This window comes from Chlorocebus sabaeus, chromosome 5 (assembly GCF_047675955.1).
Source record: "Chlorocebus sabaeus isolate Y175 chromosome 5, mChlSab1.0.hap1, whole genome shotgun sequence".
Classification (NCBI taxonomy): Eukaryota; Metazoa; Chordata; class Mammalia; order Primates; family Cercopithecidae; genus Chlorocebus; species Chlorocebus sabaeus.
Window position 1 is genome coordinate 66,275,332 of NC_132908.1, and position 15,414 is coordinate 66,290,745.

The 15,414-nt window shown below is 54.9% G+C and overlaps 1 protein-coding gene across 1 annotated transcript; it reads left to right on the top strand.

The window, feature by feature from the left end:
• Positions 1-1,772: 1,772 nt before the first annotated feature.
• Positions 1,773-15,078, top strand: VPS4A (vacuolar protein sorting 4 homolog A). The gene is made up of 11 exons (XM_007993817.3): positions 1,773-1,977; positions 6,429-6,540; positions 6,658-6,805; positions 8,781-8,842; positions 8,948-9,067; positions 9,472-9,628; positions 10,221-10,369; positions 10,757-10,838; positions 11,121-11,340; positions 12,600-12,740; positions 14,260-15,078. The coding sequence occupies exons 1-11, from the start codon at positions 1,957-1,959 to the stop codon at positions 14,359-14,361; spliced, it is 1,314 nt and encodes a 437-aa protein (XP_007992008.1). The 5' UTR covers positions 1,773-1,956; the 3' UTR covers positions 14,362-15,078.
• The last annotated feature ends 336 nt before the right edge of the window (positions 15,079-15,414 follow it).

A 15,414-nucleotide genomic window follows, 5' to 3' on the forward strand; every position in this document is an offset into this window, starting at 1 on the left:
CGTGTTTTTGTTTTGTTTTTTTTTTTCCGATTTTTAAAATGCTGAAATAGTTTTGAACCTACAGGAAAGTTAAGAAACAGTACAAATCTCCTTCACCTAAATCTACCAGTTGTTAACATTTTGCCATATTTATTCCATTACTTTGTCTTTTTCTGATATGATTCTCTAGTGAGGAGCTCTAAAACATAAGGACAGTCCCTGCATTGCCACCATACAGCCCTCCTAATCAGGAAGTCAACATTGGCACACCACCACTCATTCCATGGACCCCATTCAAATGATGCCAGCCATCCCGGCCATGTCCTGTTTTCCTCTCTGGCCGGGATCCTGGCCAGTACCACTTTCTTGCCTTTTGTCGTCGCGTCTCAGTTCTTCAGTCTGGAATGCTCCTCAGCCTCACTCTAAGTCGCATGTGCCTGAGTCTCAGCACAGGTCTTTCATTCTGCAGCACAGCTCTCCAGCTGGCTCTGCTCGTTGTCGCCTCACAAGCAGACTGTGTCATACTCTCTTGGCAGAGATGCCATGATGCCATGCTGTCTTCAGGGTATCATGTCGGGAGACACACGGGGCCACGCATCCCACCACCAGGGGTGTTCCCTTCGGTCGCCTAGTCAGGCTAGTGTCCTCATTGTTTTCTCCTTTGTATTTATGTATTTAGAGACGGAGTTCCGCTCTTGTCGCCCAGGCTGGAGTGCAACGGCGCGGTCTTGGCTCACTGCAACCTCCGCCTCCCAGGTTCAAGTGATCCTCCTGCCTTAGCCTCCCCAGTAGCTGGGACTACAGACGCCCACCACCATGCCCGGCTAATTCTTTTATATTTTTAGTAGAGACGGGGTTTCAGCATCTTGGCCAGGCTGGTCTTGAACTCCTGACATCGTGATCCACCCGCCTCGGCCTCCCAAAGTGCTAGGATTACAGGCATGAGTCACCGCGCCTGGCCTATTTTGTTTTTTAATTTAGCGACGAGGTCTTACTATGTTGCCCAAGCTGGTCTTGATCCTCGGCTCAAGCAGTCCTCCTGCCTTGGCCTCCCAAAGTGCTGGAATTACAGGCGTGAGCCACCATACCCAGCCCTAGAACTGTTTTGATCATTGTATCCCCAGAAACTAGTACACAACGCTGTACACAGTAGGTGTGCATGCATGTAATCCCAGCTACTACTCGGGAGGCTGAAGCAGGAGAATCTCTTGAACCCGGGAGGCGGAGGTTGCCATGAGCCGAGATCATGCCACTGCACTCCAGCCTAGGCGACAGAGCAAGACTCCGTATCAGTCAATCAAAGCAAAACATAACTGGCTTTAGACAGTCAGCGGCATCCCACCAGGGATTGAGCCCCATTGTGGGGCACATTGTTTACATTAGCCAGCTCATTTATTCCCACAAAAGCCAGACAAGGGAGGGGCTAATTATAATCGTGCAGTATTAAACATGGAGAAATCAAAGCTCTGATAAATTCGTTTTATTGTGAGGATAAAACCGCCCGATGGGCGTTGTCATTCCAAGAGAGGTCAGGATTTCCGGATTCTATCCCGCTCCGCCCCTGGTCCCGCCCTGAGAACGTACGGCCTGCCAGGCCCCGCCCCGGCCTTGTCCCACCCACCCCGTTCCCGCCCCCTGTCCGCCTCGCCCTAGTCCCACCTCCTCCCCGCCCGCCCTCGCCCCCAGTCCGCCCCGCCTTTCGAACCGCCCCCTGCCCTCGCCGCGGCAGGGAGTCGTGCCTGCAGTGCGGGCCGTGGCCGCTAGGGGGCAGCCGCTCAGCTCGGACCCGACCGCTCTGGGCCGCGCTCCTCGCTCGCCCTCGGACTCCGCTCCCGCTGCGAGCGGCCGCCCTGCCCGCGCACCGCGCTCAGCGCCCACCGCCGGGCTTTCCGTGCCGGACTCAGTACCTCGGCTCCCCGGGGCCGGACCGAGGCCGCAAGCAGCGCCGCGGGGTGTGGGGCGGACCCAGGAGATGAAATGACAACGTCAACCCTCCAGGTACCTGGTGCGGCCCGGCCCGACTGCGGAGGCCGAAGGCGGCGGGGCCTGCGGGCCGCAGAGCCGGGCGGCGGGCGGGTGGTCAGGTGGGCGCCTCCCAGCCTCGGCCTCGCGACCCCGCCCTGGCCGTCCCCTCGCCGCTTCCGCCCGTGTCTGTTTCCACGCACTCGGAGCCGGGGTGGCGTCTCTACCCTCAGGCCCTCCGGCCTTGCCTGGCTGGCCCAGCCCCAGGGCCGCTTCGTGTAGCCGGCGCCCCGGTACCGCCGTGGGGAGCAGCCTCACCCAGGCCGCACAGGCACCGTCGGGAAGCTCGGCCCGGGGTCCGGCTGGGCTCTAAGACAGCGTTGCTCGCTCCCTCCTCTCCTGTCCCGGGTCCTGGAAGCCCCTCGGCCCCACTTCGAACAAGCCCTGGCCCCTTCCCCAATCTTCGACTGCCTCTTCTCGGCCGTCGACCCTTCATTCATTCCCTAGATCCTGCAGGGTGGTGCTGGGATGTCGCCACCTGGGTGAACGACTGACCCACCCTCTAGGTGCTGTCAGTTCTGCGGGGCCAGAAGATAGCAACATGCTCAGGCCTCAGCCCGGGGTTTGAATCTCAGCTGTGCCACTCACCGGCAAGTGACCTTGGGCTAGGTTTTTTTTTGTTTTTAAATCTTTGGCTCTCGAGTTTCCTGGTCTGTAAAATGGGGTAATGCCCTCTAGGTTGTTGTGATGATGGCTTTAAATTGAATAATTATGGTAAAGCATTCCTGACGTGTGTCTGGCACATAGTAGGTGTCCATTAAGTAACAACTGACAAAGTGCCTGGGAGACTTCGTGGAAGAAGCGACATCAGAGTTCCAGTAGCATTCAGAGACCTGAAGGTGGAGGAGGGCGGAAGTAGGAGCAGACATGGAATGAGTTGGGGTACCAGGTTAGGAATTAGATGGAGTCGGTAGCCAGACCCCACCATTCACCAGCAGAAGCCACAGATCCCGTCTGCCCAGGCAGGTTTTTTATGGCCTGTGAACCAAGAATGGTTTTCAGTTTTAAACACAGCTTTATTTATTTATTTTCTTAATGTATTTTTTTGAGACGGAGTCTCATTCTGTCTCCCAGACTGGAGTGCAGTGGTGTGATCTCGGCTCACTGCAGCCTCCACCTCTCAGGTTCAAGCGATTCTCCTGTCTCAGCCTCCTGAGTAGCTGGGATTACAGGCACCTGCCACCACACCTGGCTAATTTTTGTATTTTTAGTAGAGATGGGGTTTCACCGTGTTGGCCAGGCTGGTCTCGAACTCCCGACCTCAGGTGATCTGCCCACTTCGGCCTGCCAGAGTGCTGGGATTACAGGTGTGAGCCACCAGGCCTGGCCTGAACACAGCTTTATTATGGTATAACTTGTGTGCTTACCATGTAACTCACCTGTTACATGTTTTCATTTTTATTAATTTTTTTTTGAGACAGTGTCATTCTGTCGCCCAGGCTGGAGTGCAGTGGTTCAATCTCAACTCATTGCAGCTTCTGCCTCAACCTCCCGAGTAGCTGGGATTACAAGGTACCCACCATCACGCCCAGCTAATATTTTTTTGTATTTTTAGTAGAGACGGGGTTTCACCATGTTGGCCGGGCTGGTTTCGAACTCCTGACTTCAAGTGTGATCTGCCCACCTCGGCCTCCCAAAATGTTGGGGTTATAGATGTGAGCCACTGTGCCCAGTGCAGCTCACCCATTTGAAGTGTATAATTCAGTGCTTTTAGTATATTCATGGTTGTGTGACTATCACCACAATCACTTTTGAGAACATTTTCATCACCTCCAAAAGAAACCCCTTCCCCCCAACCCCTCTCTCTCCCAGCCGTGGGCAACCACTAATCTACCTTTTTTCTCTGTGGGTTTGCCTATTCTGGGCACTTTATGTAAATAGAGTCATGCAATAGGTGGTCCTTTGTGGCTGGTTTCCTTCATTATGACTTAACATAATGTCATAGGTTTTTACATTTTTTAAATGACTTGAAAAAAAGTATTTCATGACACATGAAAATCCTATGAAATTCCCATTTCAGGGTCTATAAATAAAGTTTTATTGGAACATATCCCTGTTCGTTTACTGATATACTGTCTACAGCCACTTTTGTGCCACCAAGGTAGAGTTGTTGCGACAGAGATTGGCTGGCAAATCCTCAATTATTTACCATCTGGTCCTTTACAGTCAGCATTTGCCAGCCCCCGTTAGCACCTTTTTGTCCTCATCTTTTGCCATATGTGTTACTAGAGATGCGGCGGGGCTGGCAGTTTGTCACCTTCCCCTCCTGTTCTGTAAAACTGTTTCTCTCCATTGAAACTCGGACCCCCTGTGTGTGAAAAACTGTGTGTGATTGCCAGAAAAGTCCAGTGCACTCTTTTTTCTTTTTTTTTTTTTTGAGATGGACTCTCACTCTGGTGCTATCTCAGCTCTCTGCAGCCTCCACCTCCTGGGTTCAAGCAATTCTCCTGCTTCAGCCTCCCAAGTAGCTGGGACTACAGGCATACATCACCATGCCTGGCTAACTTTTTGTATGTTTAGTAGAGACGGTGCGTCACTGTGTTAGCCAGGATGGTCTCGATCTCCTGACCTCCAGTGATCCGCTTGCCTCGGCATCCCAAAGTGCTGGGATTACAGGCTTGAGCCACCATGGCCAGCCCCAGCGCACTCTTAGGTGCGTTACTAGAGTTTCCAGAAGGAGGGAGGGGATGGGTCAGTGCTGCTCCTTGTAGGACAAAGAACACCTTCAGTATTGTTCTAAGGACAGACCCAAACATGATATTACGGAGAGTGAAAAAGTCCGAGGTACTGGGGGTGTTTGTTCTGCAGAAGAGAAGCCACCAGGGAGAGGAGCACTGCCTTCTTGTCTCATCTGAAGGAACATCACGCAGAAGAGGACAGTCAAGGGAAGCCTGTGCCTAAGCTCATTTCCAAGAAGGTTTGGGGCTCCCAGCCATTCATTGTAGGTAGTAGAGGCAGCAGAGGCTTGAAAATAATGGCCAGCACTCACCCCTCTTCTCATCTCTTCAATCCGCTGAGTTCATTTCATGTCAGCCCGGCCCAGCCTCCCCCAGCCTGTCTGTTTTGTCAAGCTGTCTGTGTGTGTTTCTTTCGGAGACTTCTTCCTTGCAGATGAGAGAGGGCTGAACAAATGCCCCGGCCCTGCCAAGAGCCGGTCAGGAGGTTTATTGTTTGCTGTGCCTGGAACCGTGGGTCTGCGGTGGGATTGTCTGCCTGGTAACTGGTGCTGGATCTGAGGAGGAGAATTCTGGTCATGCTTCCTGCAGGCGTTGGTGAAGCTTCAGTTTTTAAAACCAGGCTTTAAAACCATGTAGGTGCTTTATTGGCCGGTCGCAATGGCTCACGCCTGTGATCCCAGCACTTTGGAAGCCGAGGCAGGTGGGTCACTTGAGGTCAGGAGTTCGAGACCAGCCTGGCCAACATGGTGAAACTCTGTCTTTACTAAAAATACAAAAATTAGCCAGGTGTGGTAGTAGGCACCTGTAATCCCAGCTACTGGGGAGGCTGAGGCAGGAGAATCGCTTGAACCTGAGAGGTGGAGGTTGCAGTGAGCCGAGATTACGCCATTGCACTCTGGCCTGGACGACAGAGCGAGACTCCGTCTCAAAAAAAAAAATAAAAAAAATAAAATAAAATAAAAATAATAAAACCACAGAGGTGCTTTCAGTTCAGCCTAGGGCACTGGCCTACAGGATTTATGAGATTCCCAGAGACACTCACAGAGCTCTTACAAGTTTCCGGAGGGACACAGTTCCCTTCTGTTGGTAGCAGGGAGCAAGCAAGTACTTTTCTTACTGGAGCTACTGGTGTGTGGAGCCTTGTGTGTAAGAGCCCCTTCCTGGGGTGTCGCTCCTGACAGCGAAGGAAACCGTCTTCTCTCTGCAGCCTGGAGAAGCAAGCTGCGTGGAGCCAGTAGGAGGCGGAGAGAGGCCTTTCAGTGTATCCCGTGGAAACTTGCAGTCGGGCAGGACTTTCCTTCTGGCTGGCTCTTCTCTGGCCCTGAGGCCGGGTGCAGTTTCTGGCCTCCTTGCTAAGCAAACCAGCAGTCACTTGCTCCTGCGTGTCTCTTCTGCCAGGCTCTCAGCTCGGGTCTGTTTCTCTTTCCCGTGAGGCAGCAGAATAGAAAGTCCCGTGAACTCGGCCCTTGAGCCCTGACCTGAGATATTAGGTCAGGTTTCCACTTGCTGAAATCCAGAGCGTGGCTTTTAACCGTCTGAGCTTATTGTGAAGACGGCTGGCCGGCTTTTAAAGCCTCCTTTGAAGGCCTTTCTAGCCGACGTTGGAAAAGTAGGCCAATGAAACGGCCCACAAGCAATAAATCCAGAGGCCCAGCGGCATCCCTCGTCACATCTCATCCTCATGCCTGTGACCCCAGCGACTTTCTGTTTCTCCAAGGAAGCGCTGAGCAGTTTGCTTTGCCTTTCCAGAAAGCCATTGATCTGGTGACGAAAGCCACAGAAGAGGACAAAGCCAAGAACTACGAGGAGGCGCTGCGGCTGTACCAGCATGCGGTGGAGTACTTCCTCCACGCCATCAAGTGTGAGTCGCGTGCGCGGGGTCCTCAGGCTGCCGCGCTCCAGAGGGGAGGGGATGGGAGGGGATGGGAGGGGGTGATGCAGGAGCCTCACAGGGGCCCCTCTGTGTTCCCTTTCACAGATGAGGCCCACAGCGACAAGGCCAAGGAGAGCATTCGAGCCAAGTGTGTGCAGTACCTAGACCGGGCCGAGAAGCTGAAGGATTATTTACGAAGCAAAGAGAAACACGGCAAGAAACCAGTCAAAGAGAACCAGAGTGAGGGCAAGGGGTGAGTGTCTGCAGCGGCCGCCTAGGCGCCTGCTCCCTCCTCATGGTTCCCCATCATTCCTGGCGCTCATGCTGCCTTGGATTTCCCTGTGGAAATGGTCCTCATAGTGCAGGGATGACAGTGCCAGCAGCTGCTTTCAGGGAGCATGGCCCAGAGCACTTCCATGTTCATCGTCTCATTCGGTCTGACCCACACGTCATGGGGACAAGGGGAGCTTGGTGCAGATGGTAGAGCCTCTCAGGACAGTACCCCAGCTCTGCCACCTCCCAGCCTAGTGCCAGGACCCCATGTGCCTGCCATCTCCACATCTTGGAACAGGGAAGGTCGTGGAACTCCCCTCCCAGCGTTGCCGTAGGGAGCAGTGAGATGATGTGGGCACTGCCCTTGGAGCTTGGCACACGAGAGCATGCAATGAGTACCAGCTGCTGTGACTGTCAAAGAGTCACCTGCCTCTGACAGGTGGGGCGGCCGGCTCAGGTTAGGGGCCCTGCCGAGGTCTCACAGGCTGGAGCCTGGACCCCCAGTGCAGGGCGGGTGGCCCTGATAACCCCAGCCAGGGTCCTCTCCACAGCCTCTCACCTCAGGTCCGGGGTTTGCCCACCATGGTGATCCCAGTCATCTGAACACAAATACTAGTGGTATCTCGGAGGCGTGGGAGGGGAAGTGAGGGGGTCCCCCAGGCAGGAGAGGGGTGGGTGGTGTCCACTGTCTCACCAGAGGTGAGGCCTCCTCCTGGATGGAGGGTCTGCACCGCGTTCCCATCCCCAGAGGGAGAGGCCTGGTGAGGCAGGGGTGGAGGCCAGGGATCTCCAAGGAGGATTAAAGTTCTGAGGATTACAAATTCCATACAGAGAGGAAGTAGCCCTGGGGTGACAGCAGTGGCTGCCCTCTCCCCAGGAGTTCCCTTTTGATTTCAGTTTTGCCTTCTCTGTCGTTCGGCAGTGGCTGCTTTGGAGTCGGGGCACATGCTGTCCCGGAGTCTCTAGAAAAAGCTTCTGGTGCGGGCTGCGGTGGCTCACGCCTGTAATTCCAGCACTTTGGGAGGCTGAGGCGGGCAGATCACTTGGGGTCAGGATTTCAAAACCAACCTGGCCAATGTGGTGAAACTTGTCTCTACTAAAAATACAAAAAAATTAGCCAGGCATTGTGGCATGTGCCTGTAATCCCAGCTACTTGGGAGGCTGAGGCCAGAGAATTACTTGAACCCAGGAGGCGGAGGTTGCAGTGAGCTGAGATCGAGATTGTGCCATTGCACTCCAGCCTGGGCAACAAAGCAAGACTCCATCTCAAAAAAGAGAAAAAAAAAAGCTGCTGGCAGCTATGTTGCTTGACTGGCTGCTTTTTTTTTCCCTCAGGGCTTCTCTCTGTCTCCCAGGCTGGAGTGCAGTGGTGCGATCTTGGTTAACTGCAACCTCTGCCTCCCAAGTAGCTGGCAGCATAGGTGCGTGCCACCACGCCCAGCTAATTTTGTTTTTTGTAGAGACAGGATCTCGCTGTTTCCCAGGCTGGTCTCAAAACTCCTGGGCTTGAGCGATCCTCAGACCTCAGCCTCCCAGAGTGCTGGGATTACAGGGGTGAGCCACCACACCCAGCCTGGGCTATGTGAGCCACTGCAGGTGGCCTCCCAGAGTGTGAGATGTGAGCCACCGCGCCCGGCCTGGGCTGCTCTTTAAGTCCAGCTGAAGCACATTTCCTTTGCGGCCTTCAGGAGAGGGCCGACATCCTGATTCCCATCCCCTCCACGAAGAAACAGGGTGGGTTATAGGGGTGCTTGCTGGGGGGTTCCTGAAGTGAGCTGCTGAGAGCATCGGCCCAGATGTCCCCGAAGTACTTGCTTGCGGGTCACATGGCACTGTTAAGCCAGGAAGTCTTCGTTCCTTAACCAGTGTGCAGGCAGCGGAGCCTGGACTTGCTGGGAGCACCTCTGCGTTCCAGGCTGAAGGGCCAGCTTGTGACTTTCCGTCTCCTTTCCCAGCAGTGACAGTGACAGTGAAGGGGATAATCCGGAGAAGAAGAAACTGCAGGAACAGCTGATGGGTAAGTGGCTCGCAGCCCGGTGGCAGCGGCAGGGGACGCACGTGGGTCCGCAGCTGGGCTGGCTCATGTCCCTTGACTGGGCCTGGGTCGGCCTCCCTCTTGCAGGTGCCGTTGTGATGGAGAAGCCCAACATACGGTGGAACGACGTGGCCGGGCTGGAGGGGGCCAAGGAGGCCCTCAAAGAAGCTGTCATTTTGCCAATCAAATTCCCACACTTGTTCACAGGTGAGAGTTGAGCCATTTCAAGCCCCAATGTAAAAATTCCAGGCTTCCGCAGGGCTGGCACTCTGAGGCACCCGGGAGTCACTCAGCTCCCACATTCCACAGAGGGCCAGGCCTGGCTGCTCGCTGGTGTCCACAACACTGCTGTGGCTGGAGCTTTGAGATGACGATCACCTCACAGGGTGGGCAGGATCAGGAAGCAGTGACAGATGGTGTCACTGTGCAAGGTCATGGGGTCACAGCACAGGGCACAGCAGGGAAGGTAGCTCCCATCACTCGTTTGCCCCTGAAGTCCGTCGTTTCACAGAGTGCCGTCTCTTACTTTGTGTGTGGAACTCGAGACCCTCTGCTTTTCCTATTCCTTTCCCCAGTCAGGAGGCCTCACTTCTGTGGAATCTCTGTTGCAGGCAAGCGTACCCCCTGGCGGGGGATTCTGCTGTTCGGACCCCCTGGCACGGGGAAATCCTACTTGGCCAAAGCCGTGGCAACAGAGGCCAACAACTCCACCTTCTTCTCTGTGTCCTCCTCAGACCTGATGTCCAAGTGGCTGGGGGAGAGTGAAAAGTAAGTCGGCCACCAGGCTGTGCTCTGCTGGCAGCCCCAGCCCTGCTAGTGACCCAGCGGCCCACCCCGTGGAGTCACCTCCGGGAGGAGTGGTTTGCTTTTCAGGGAGGGTACCCAAGAGCAGTGTGTCGCTAGCTTATTGGCTGGGACACTGTCCCAACAAAGACAGGTGAAGGTGGAAGGGACCCAGGAGAGGGGAAGTGCTCCAGAAGGGAAGGAAAAGGAAGTGAGGATAGTTTTGGGGTCTGGGTTGCAGTCCCTGTTGGGGCAGTGTGTGGGGGACATTGTTCCCCACACTGACTCCTGTTTTGCATGTGATGAGACGGGCGTGGAAGGAGGGGACTGACGTGTCCCAAGTGCAGAGCTAGTGCATGGGGCTCCTGGGATTGAGGCTCTGTTCGGGGCCCACGCCAGGGTGTGCTCCTCTTGGTGCGGTGCGGCCCGAGGGCTCCTCACCACCATGTTTTCTGCAATCCTGGCATGACTGTGGCCTGCGCCTCCCTGTGGGAAGGGTGAGAAGAGGGAAGTGCCGGGAGCCCAGGCGGGCATGGATGTGAGCGTCTTGTCCTCACCCCCTTTCTCACCTTCACAGGCTGGTCAAGAACCTGTTTGAGCTGGCCAGGCAGCACAAGCCCTCCATCATCTTCATCGACGAGGTGGATTCCCTCTGCGGATCCCGAAATGAAAATGAGAGCGAGGCCGCCCGGAGGATCAAAACGGAGTTCTTGGTCCAGATGCAGGGTGTGTGCCGGGCCCAGGGGCCCCTGGTTCTTGTTGCACCTGAAGCTGACCCTGGCCTTTATTCTGAGCTTCGGCTGGATTTGGTTGTCCTCAGCCATGGAGAGGCTCCAGCCCCTCAGACCGTGGATGGACTTCCATTCCCAGGAGGCGCCTGAGGCCTCTGCTACGCCAGCCACTCCACCCCTCCCATGGCAGGCAGTGCCACAGGTCTCACATGGCACAGCCAGACTAAGATGTGGTTTAATCTCACTTGGGACCCTGCCAGGGGTGGGTGGCTCAGGGATGGCTTCAATTGCTGACACGCAAAGCCCCCGGAGTCTGTCCCCAGGTTTCAACTGACCCGTGCAACTGTCCAGAGTCTGCGTGTTTGTCTCCCTTTCTCCACAGGGGTGGGGAATAACAATGATGGGACTCTGGTTCTTGGAGCCACGAACATACCATGGGTGTTGGATTCGGCCATCAGGAGGAGGTGAGTCTTCCCCAGGAGGAGCCAGAGCTGGAGGCTTCCTCCCACCACGGTCATGGTCTGCCTGCTGCTGGCAGCCAGGGTGCAGCCCTGGTCCCTTTTCCCTGGAGTCTTCCCACCTGCCTGCCAAGCTGAGCCCTTTGTGAGGCTGGCTTTTTGAGGATGTGCTGCCAGCATCACTGGCCTGTGAAGTGTGTCCGTTTCACTCAAATCTTTGCACCTCCCCTTCAGTGAATAGCATTCCATCATCAGCTCTCAACGCCTGCCGTGTGCTGGGCTCTCTAGGTTTGAAAAGCGAATTTACATCCCCTTGCCGGAGGAAGCTGCCCGTGCCCAGATGTTCCGGTTGCATCTGGGGAGCACTCCCCACAACCTCACGGATGCAAACATCCACGAGCTGGCCCGGAAGACGGAAGGCTACTCGGGTGCGGACATCAGCATCATCGTGCGGGACTCCCTCATGCAGCCCGTGAGGAAGGTGCAGTCGGCCACACACTTCAAAAAGGTGAGTGCCCGTGGCCACTGCTGAGAAAATGTCATAGCAAGAGCGGGATGTTCATTTTTTTCCCCCAGCTCCTGGTCCTGCTCCCCGGCTGCTTAGGTGGTAAGTCTCTGAGGCTTCCTGGAGAGCGGAGGGCCAGTGCCATGGGGGCTGCACCCACTCTCCCCTCCCTGCAGCTCTTCTGCAGTGTGGCCATCCCAGGGTGTGTGAAAGCAGAGGACAGGGCCACTTTACTGTCCTAACCCTGCTGCGGCCTCCTCTGTCAGCACTGTGTGCTGTTGTGCGGGGTGGACACCAAGTCAGTGTTTGGAGAGTGCTGGATATGAAATAACCAGGAAGACCCGTCCATTCATTCAGCACATCTCTGCTGAGTGTTTGCTGTGGGTCCTCCCCTGTGCCCGGCACTGTCCTTAGTGCTGGGAAGATATGAGCGACCAAGAGACAAAAACCCGGGACCCTCGTTCTTGGCGGGGAGACAGTCAGCACAGTCAGTGACCTTCTCAGAGGGGGATGGGGATGGAGCAGGATTAGGAGAGAGGTGTCTTGGGCATGGAGGGAAGGGCAGATGGCACTGGGGTGATGCCTGAGACAGGAGGTGAAGGGGTGAGGGAATGAGCCTTGTGGACACGGGGAATGTTTTGCCAAGGCAGAGACTTCAGTTGGAAAACCACTTTGTATTAGTCCATTTTCATCCTGCTGATAGACATACCCGAGACTGGGAAGAAAAAGAGGTTTAATTGGACTTACAGTTCCACATGGCTGGGGAAGCCTCAGAACCATGGTGGTGGAAGGAGAAAATGAAGAAGCAAAAGTGGAAACCCCTGATAAACCCATCAGATCTCATGAGACTTATTCACTATCACTAGAACAACACAGGAAAGACCAGCCTCCATGATTCAGTTACCTCCCCGTGGGTCCCTCCCACAACATGTGGGAATTCTGGGAGATACAGTTCAAGTTGAGATGTGGGTGGGAACACAGCTAAACCATATCACACTTTTAATGTCACTGTGTTCCTGGTGAGACGTGACAGTGTTAATGAGGAAGACATCAAGGCACTGGGGCTACAGATTGCTGGAATCGCACGCATATCATGAATTGCTCGGACCACCCAGCCCAATTTCTGAAGGAGCCCATCTTCCTCAGATGCTAGGGACCCAGAGCATTCTCTTTGGGACCTCCTTAGAGACCGGAGGGGTCCAGCCCCTCTCATTGACACTGAGGGGCAGCTGCTCCAGCCAGTCAGATCCATTTGGTTTCAGGTCTGTGGCCCCTCCCGCACCAACCCCAGCGTGATGATCGATGACCTCCTAACCCCATGCTCACCAGGGGACCCAGGAGCCATGGAGATGACTTGGATGGATGTCCCTGGGGACAAACTCTTAGAGCCTGTGGTTTGCATGGTAAGTGACTGATGGAGGAGGGAAGGCGGCTGCAGAGAGCCCAGAAAATTGGGGGCTTGGGTCCGGAATGAAAACAGCCTTCTCCAGGCCGGGTGTGGTGGCTCGTGCCTGTAATACCAGCACTTTGGGAGGCCAAGGTGGGCGGATCACCTTGGGAGTTTTGAGATCAGCCTGGCCAATATGGAGAAACCCCGTGTCTCTACTAAAAATACAAAAATTAGCCAAGCGTGCTGGTATGCACTTGTAGTCCCAGCTATTCGGGAGGCTGAGGCGGAAGAATCACTTGAAGTCGGGAGGCAGAGGTTGCCGAGATTGCACTGCTGCACTCCAGCCTGGGTGACAGATCGAGACTCTGTCTCAAAAATAAAAGCCTCCTCCTTCTATGTCCTGGGCTGTTGAGAATGGCCTTTGTGGCTCAGGGAAGCTGGCGTGCCAGCCGTTACACTCAGTGGGGGCCCAGGATGCTGGTGGCAGCATTAGCATTTTGTACATATAAAGGCTGGGTGCAGTGGTGCAATGATGGTTCACTGCAGCCTCGACCTCACCAGCTCACACAATCTTCTCACCTCAGCCTCCTGAGTAGCAGGAACAGGCACACACCACCATGCCCAGCTAATTTTTCCTTTTTTTTTTTGTTTTGTTTTTTAGAAGCAGGGCCTCGCTGTGTTGCCCAGGCCAGTCTCAAACTGCTGGGCTTAAGTGATCCTCAACTTGGCCTCCCAAAGTGCTGGATTACAAGCATGAGCCACCACACCTAGCCTGCATTTTATATTCTTTAGCAAGTCAAGTCAGGTCCAGATAATATGACATCAATCCATGGGTGTTGCTTGTGTGGTGCAGTGAGGCAGTGAATGTGTCAGGACGGCTTACTGTGCTGCAGCTGCAAAGGCAGCCCCTCACCCGTGTAACCTGGCCCTCTCATTATGACCTGTGCCGTCCTGGCAAGTGTCTGCCCTTGTGGCTGGTGTAGGGGGTGTGCAGTTAAGAAAGTTAAGAAAGCTCCTGGGGGTGCAGTGGCTCATGCCTGTAATCCCAGCACTCTGGGAGGCCAAGGCAGGCAGATCACCTGAGGTCAGGAGTTCAGCCTGACCAACATAGTGAAACCCCATCTCTACTAAAAATACAAAAATCAGCCATGTGTGGTAGCACGCACCTGTAGCCCAGCTACTCGGGAGGCTGAGGCAGGAGAATCGCTTGAACCCAGGAGGTGGAGGTTACAGCGAGCCAAGATTGTGCCACTGCACTCCAGCCTGGTCAACAGTGAGACTCCGTTTCCAAAATAAAGTTCCTAAGGGGAGTTATAAATGATGGAGCTTAGATTCTCAGACCAGGAGGAGGCCCATCTGAGCTGCCTCGAGAGGGAACAGGGTCCCTGCCATAGGCAGATTCAAGCAGGTCTCTGGGGTGGCCTTGAAGGCAAGCCTCTTTTCCCACCCTCGACTGCGCCTGTTGCGTGCTGAGGGGAGGTTGGGGACCTGGAGCCTGGCTCCTGCTCAATCACATGCTCTTGCCTTCACAGTCGGACATGCTGCGGTCTCTGGCCACCACCCGGCCCACGGTGAATGCAGACGACCTCCTGAAAGTGAAGAAATTCTCAGAGGACTTTGGGCAGGAGAGTTAAAAGCTGCTTCACTTGGGCGATGGTGAAGGTGGGAGGTTGATGGGGGCAAATGCAGGCACTCTGTGTGTCAGCAGCCAGACAGGGCTCAAGGGCTTGTCCCAAAGTCACTACAGAGCCTCCTCTGCTGTCTGGCCGCCTGCCAGGGAGCCAGAAGGAAGAGCCTTGCAGCCATAGACACTCCACCGCCCCGGGGCACATGGTGGACACTGGCTCTTCCTACTTCCTCCTCTCCTGGATGCTCACCAGCTCCTCCTGCCCCCCCCTTTTTTTTCCATCTTTTGTTCCCCTAAATTAATGCTGCTTGGACTTTCCTCGTTTATAAATAAAGATAAAATCATCTGGAAGTGTCAAGGAGTGGGGGGCGGGGGGAGCAGCCATGCTGCGAGGTCACCCAGACCTCCAGACAGTTGGCTAGCTCCACTGCCCATTCCTTTTATGCCCAAGTTTTGCTCCTTGAGAGCACATTGGCTGATGCCCCTGCATCCCCACCCCAAGCTCTGCCTCAAAGACTGAGTGACATAAGCCATTCCCACCCTCCTAGGTTCACATCCAGGGCTGTGTCTTCCTTGGGGGAGGAGATGGTGTCGTTTAGATCAGGGGAAGGCAGTCAGGCGGGTGTTCACTGCCTTTTTTTCCTGAGTGTAGAACACTGAACCCAGCCACTGCCCCTGGGTCCCTGTCCTGGAAATGGTCTAATAAATCCTTTTCCCTTCTTGAGCCACCCAAATGATCTCATCTTTGACTCACGCCTGGGACTCTGAAGGACCACCCTTACCTCCAATTAAAAGACCCTCTGGTTTTCTCTCTGCTCTCTCTTCTAAAGCAGAGCAGGAAACAGGAACGCTGCAGTTCTCAGGCCTGTTCTCCAGTCAGTTGTGCAAGGCCGCCTCCCCTTAAGGCCTCAGAAGCTTGGCTGGGGGTGTTTGGGATCCAGACAGTTCTCGCCGTTGTTCGGCCTGCAGATCAGAGACTGCAAAGTGAGAGCCCTGCGTGCCAGACCCGTCCTACAGCTGTGTTTGGTCTGCCGCTAACATTTAAAAGTTGAAAGTTGAC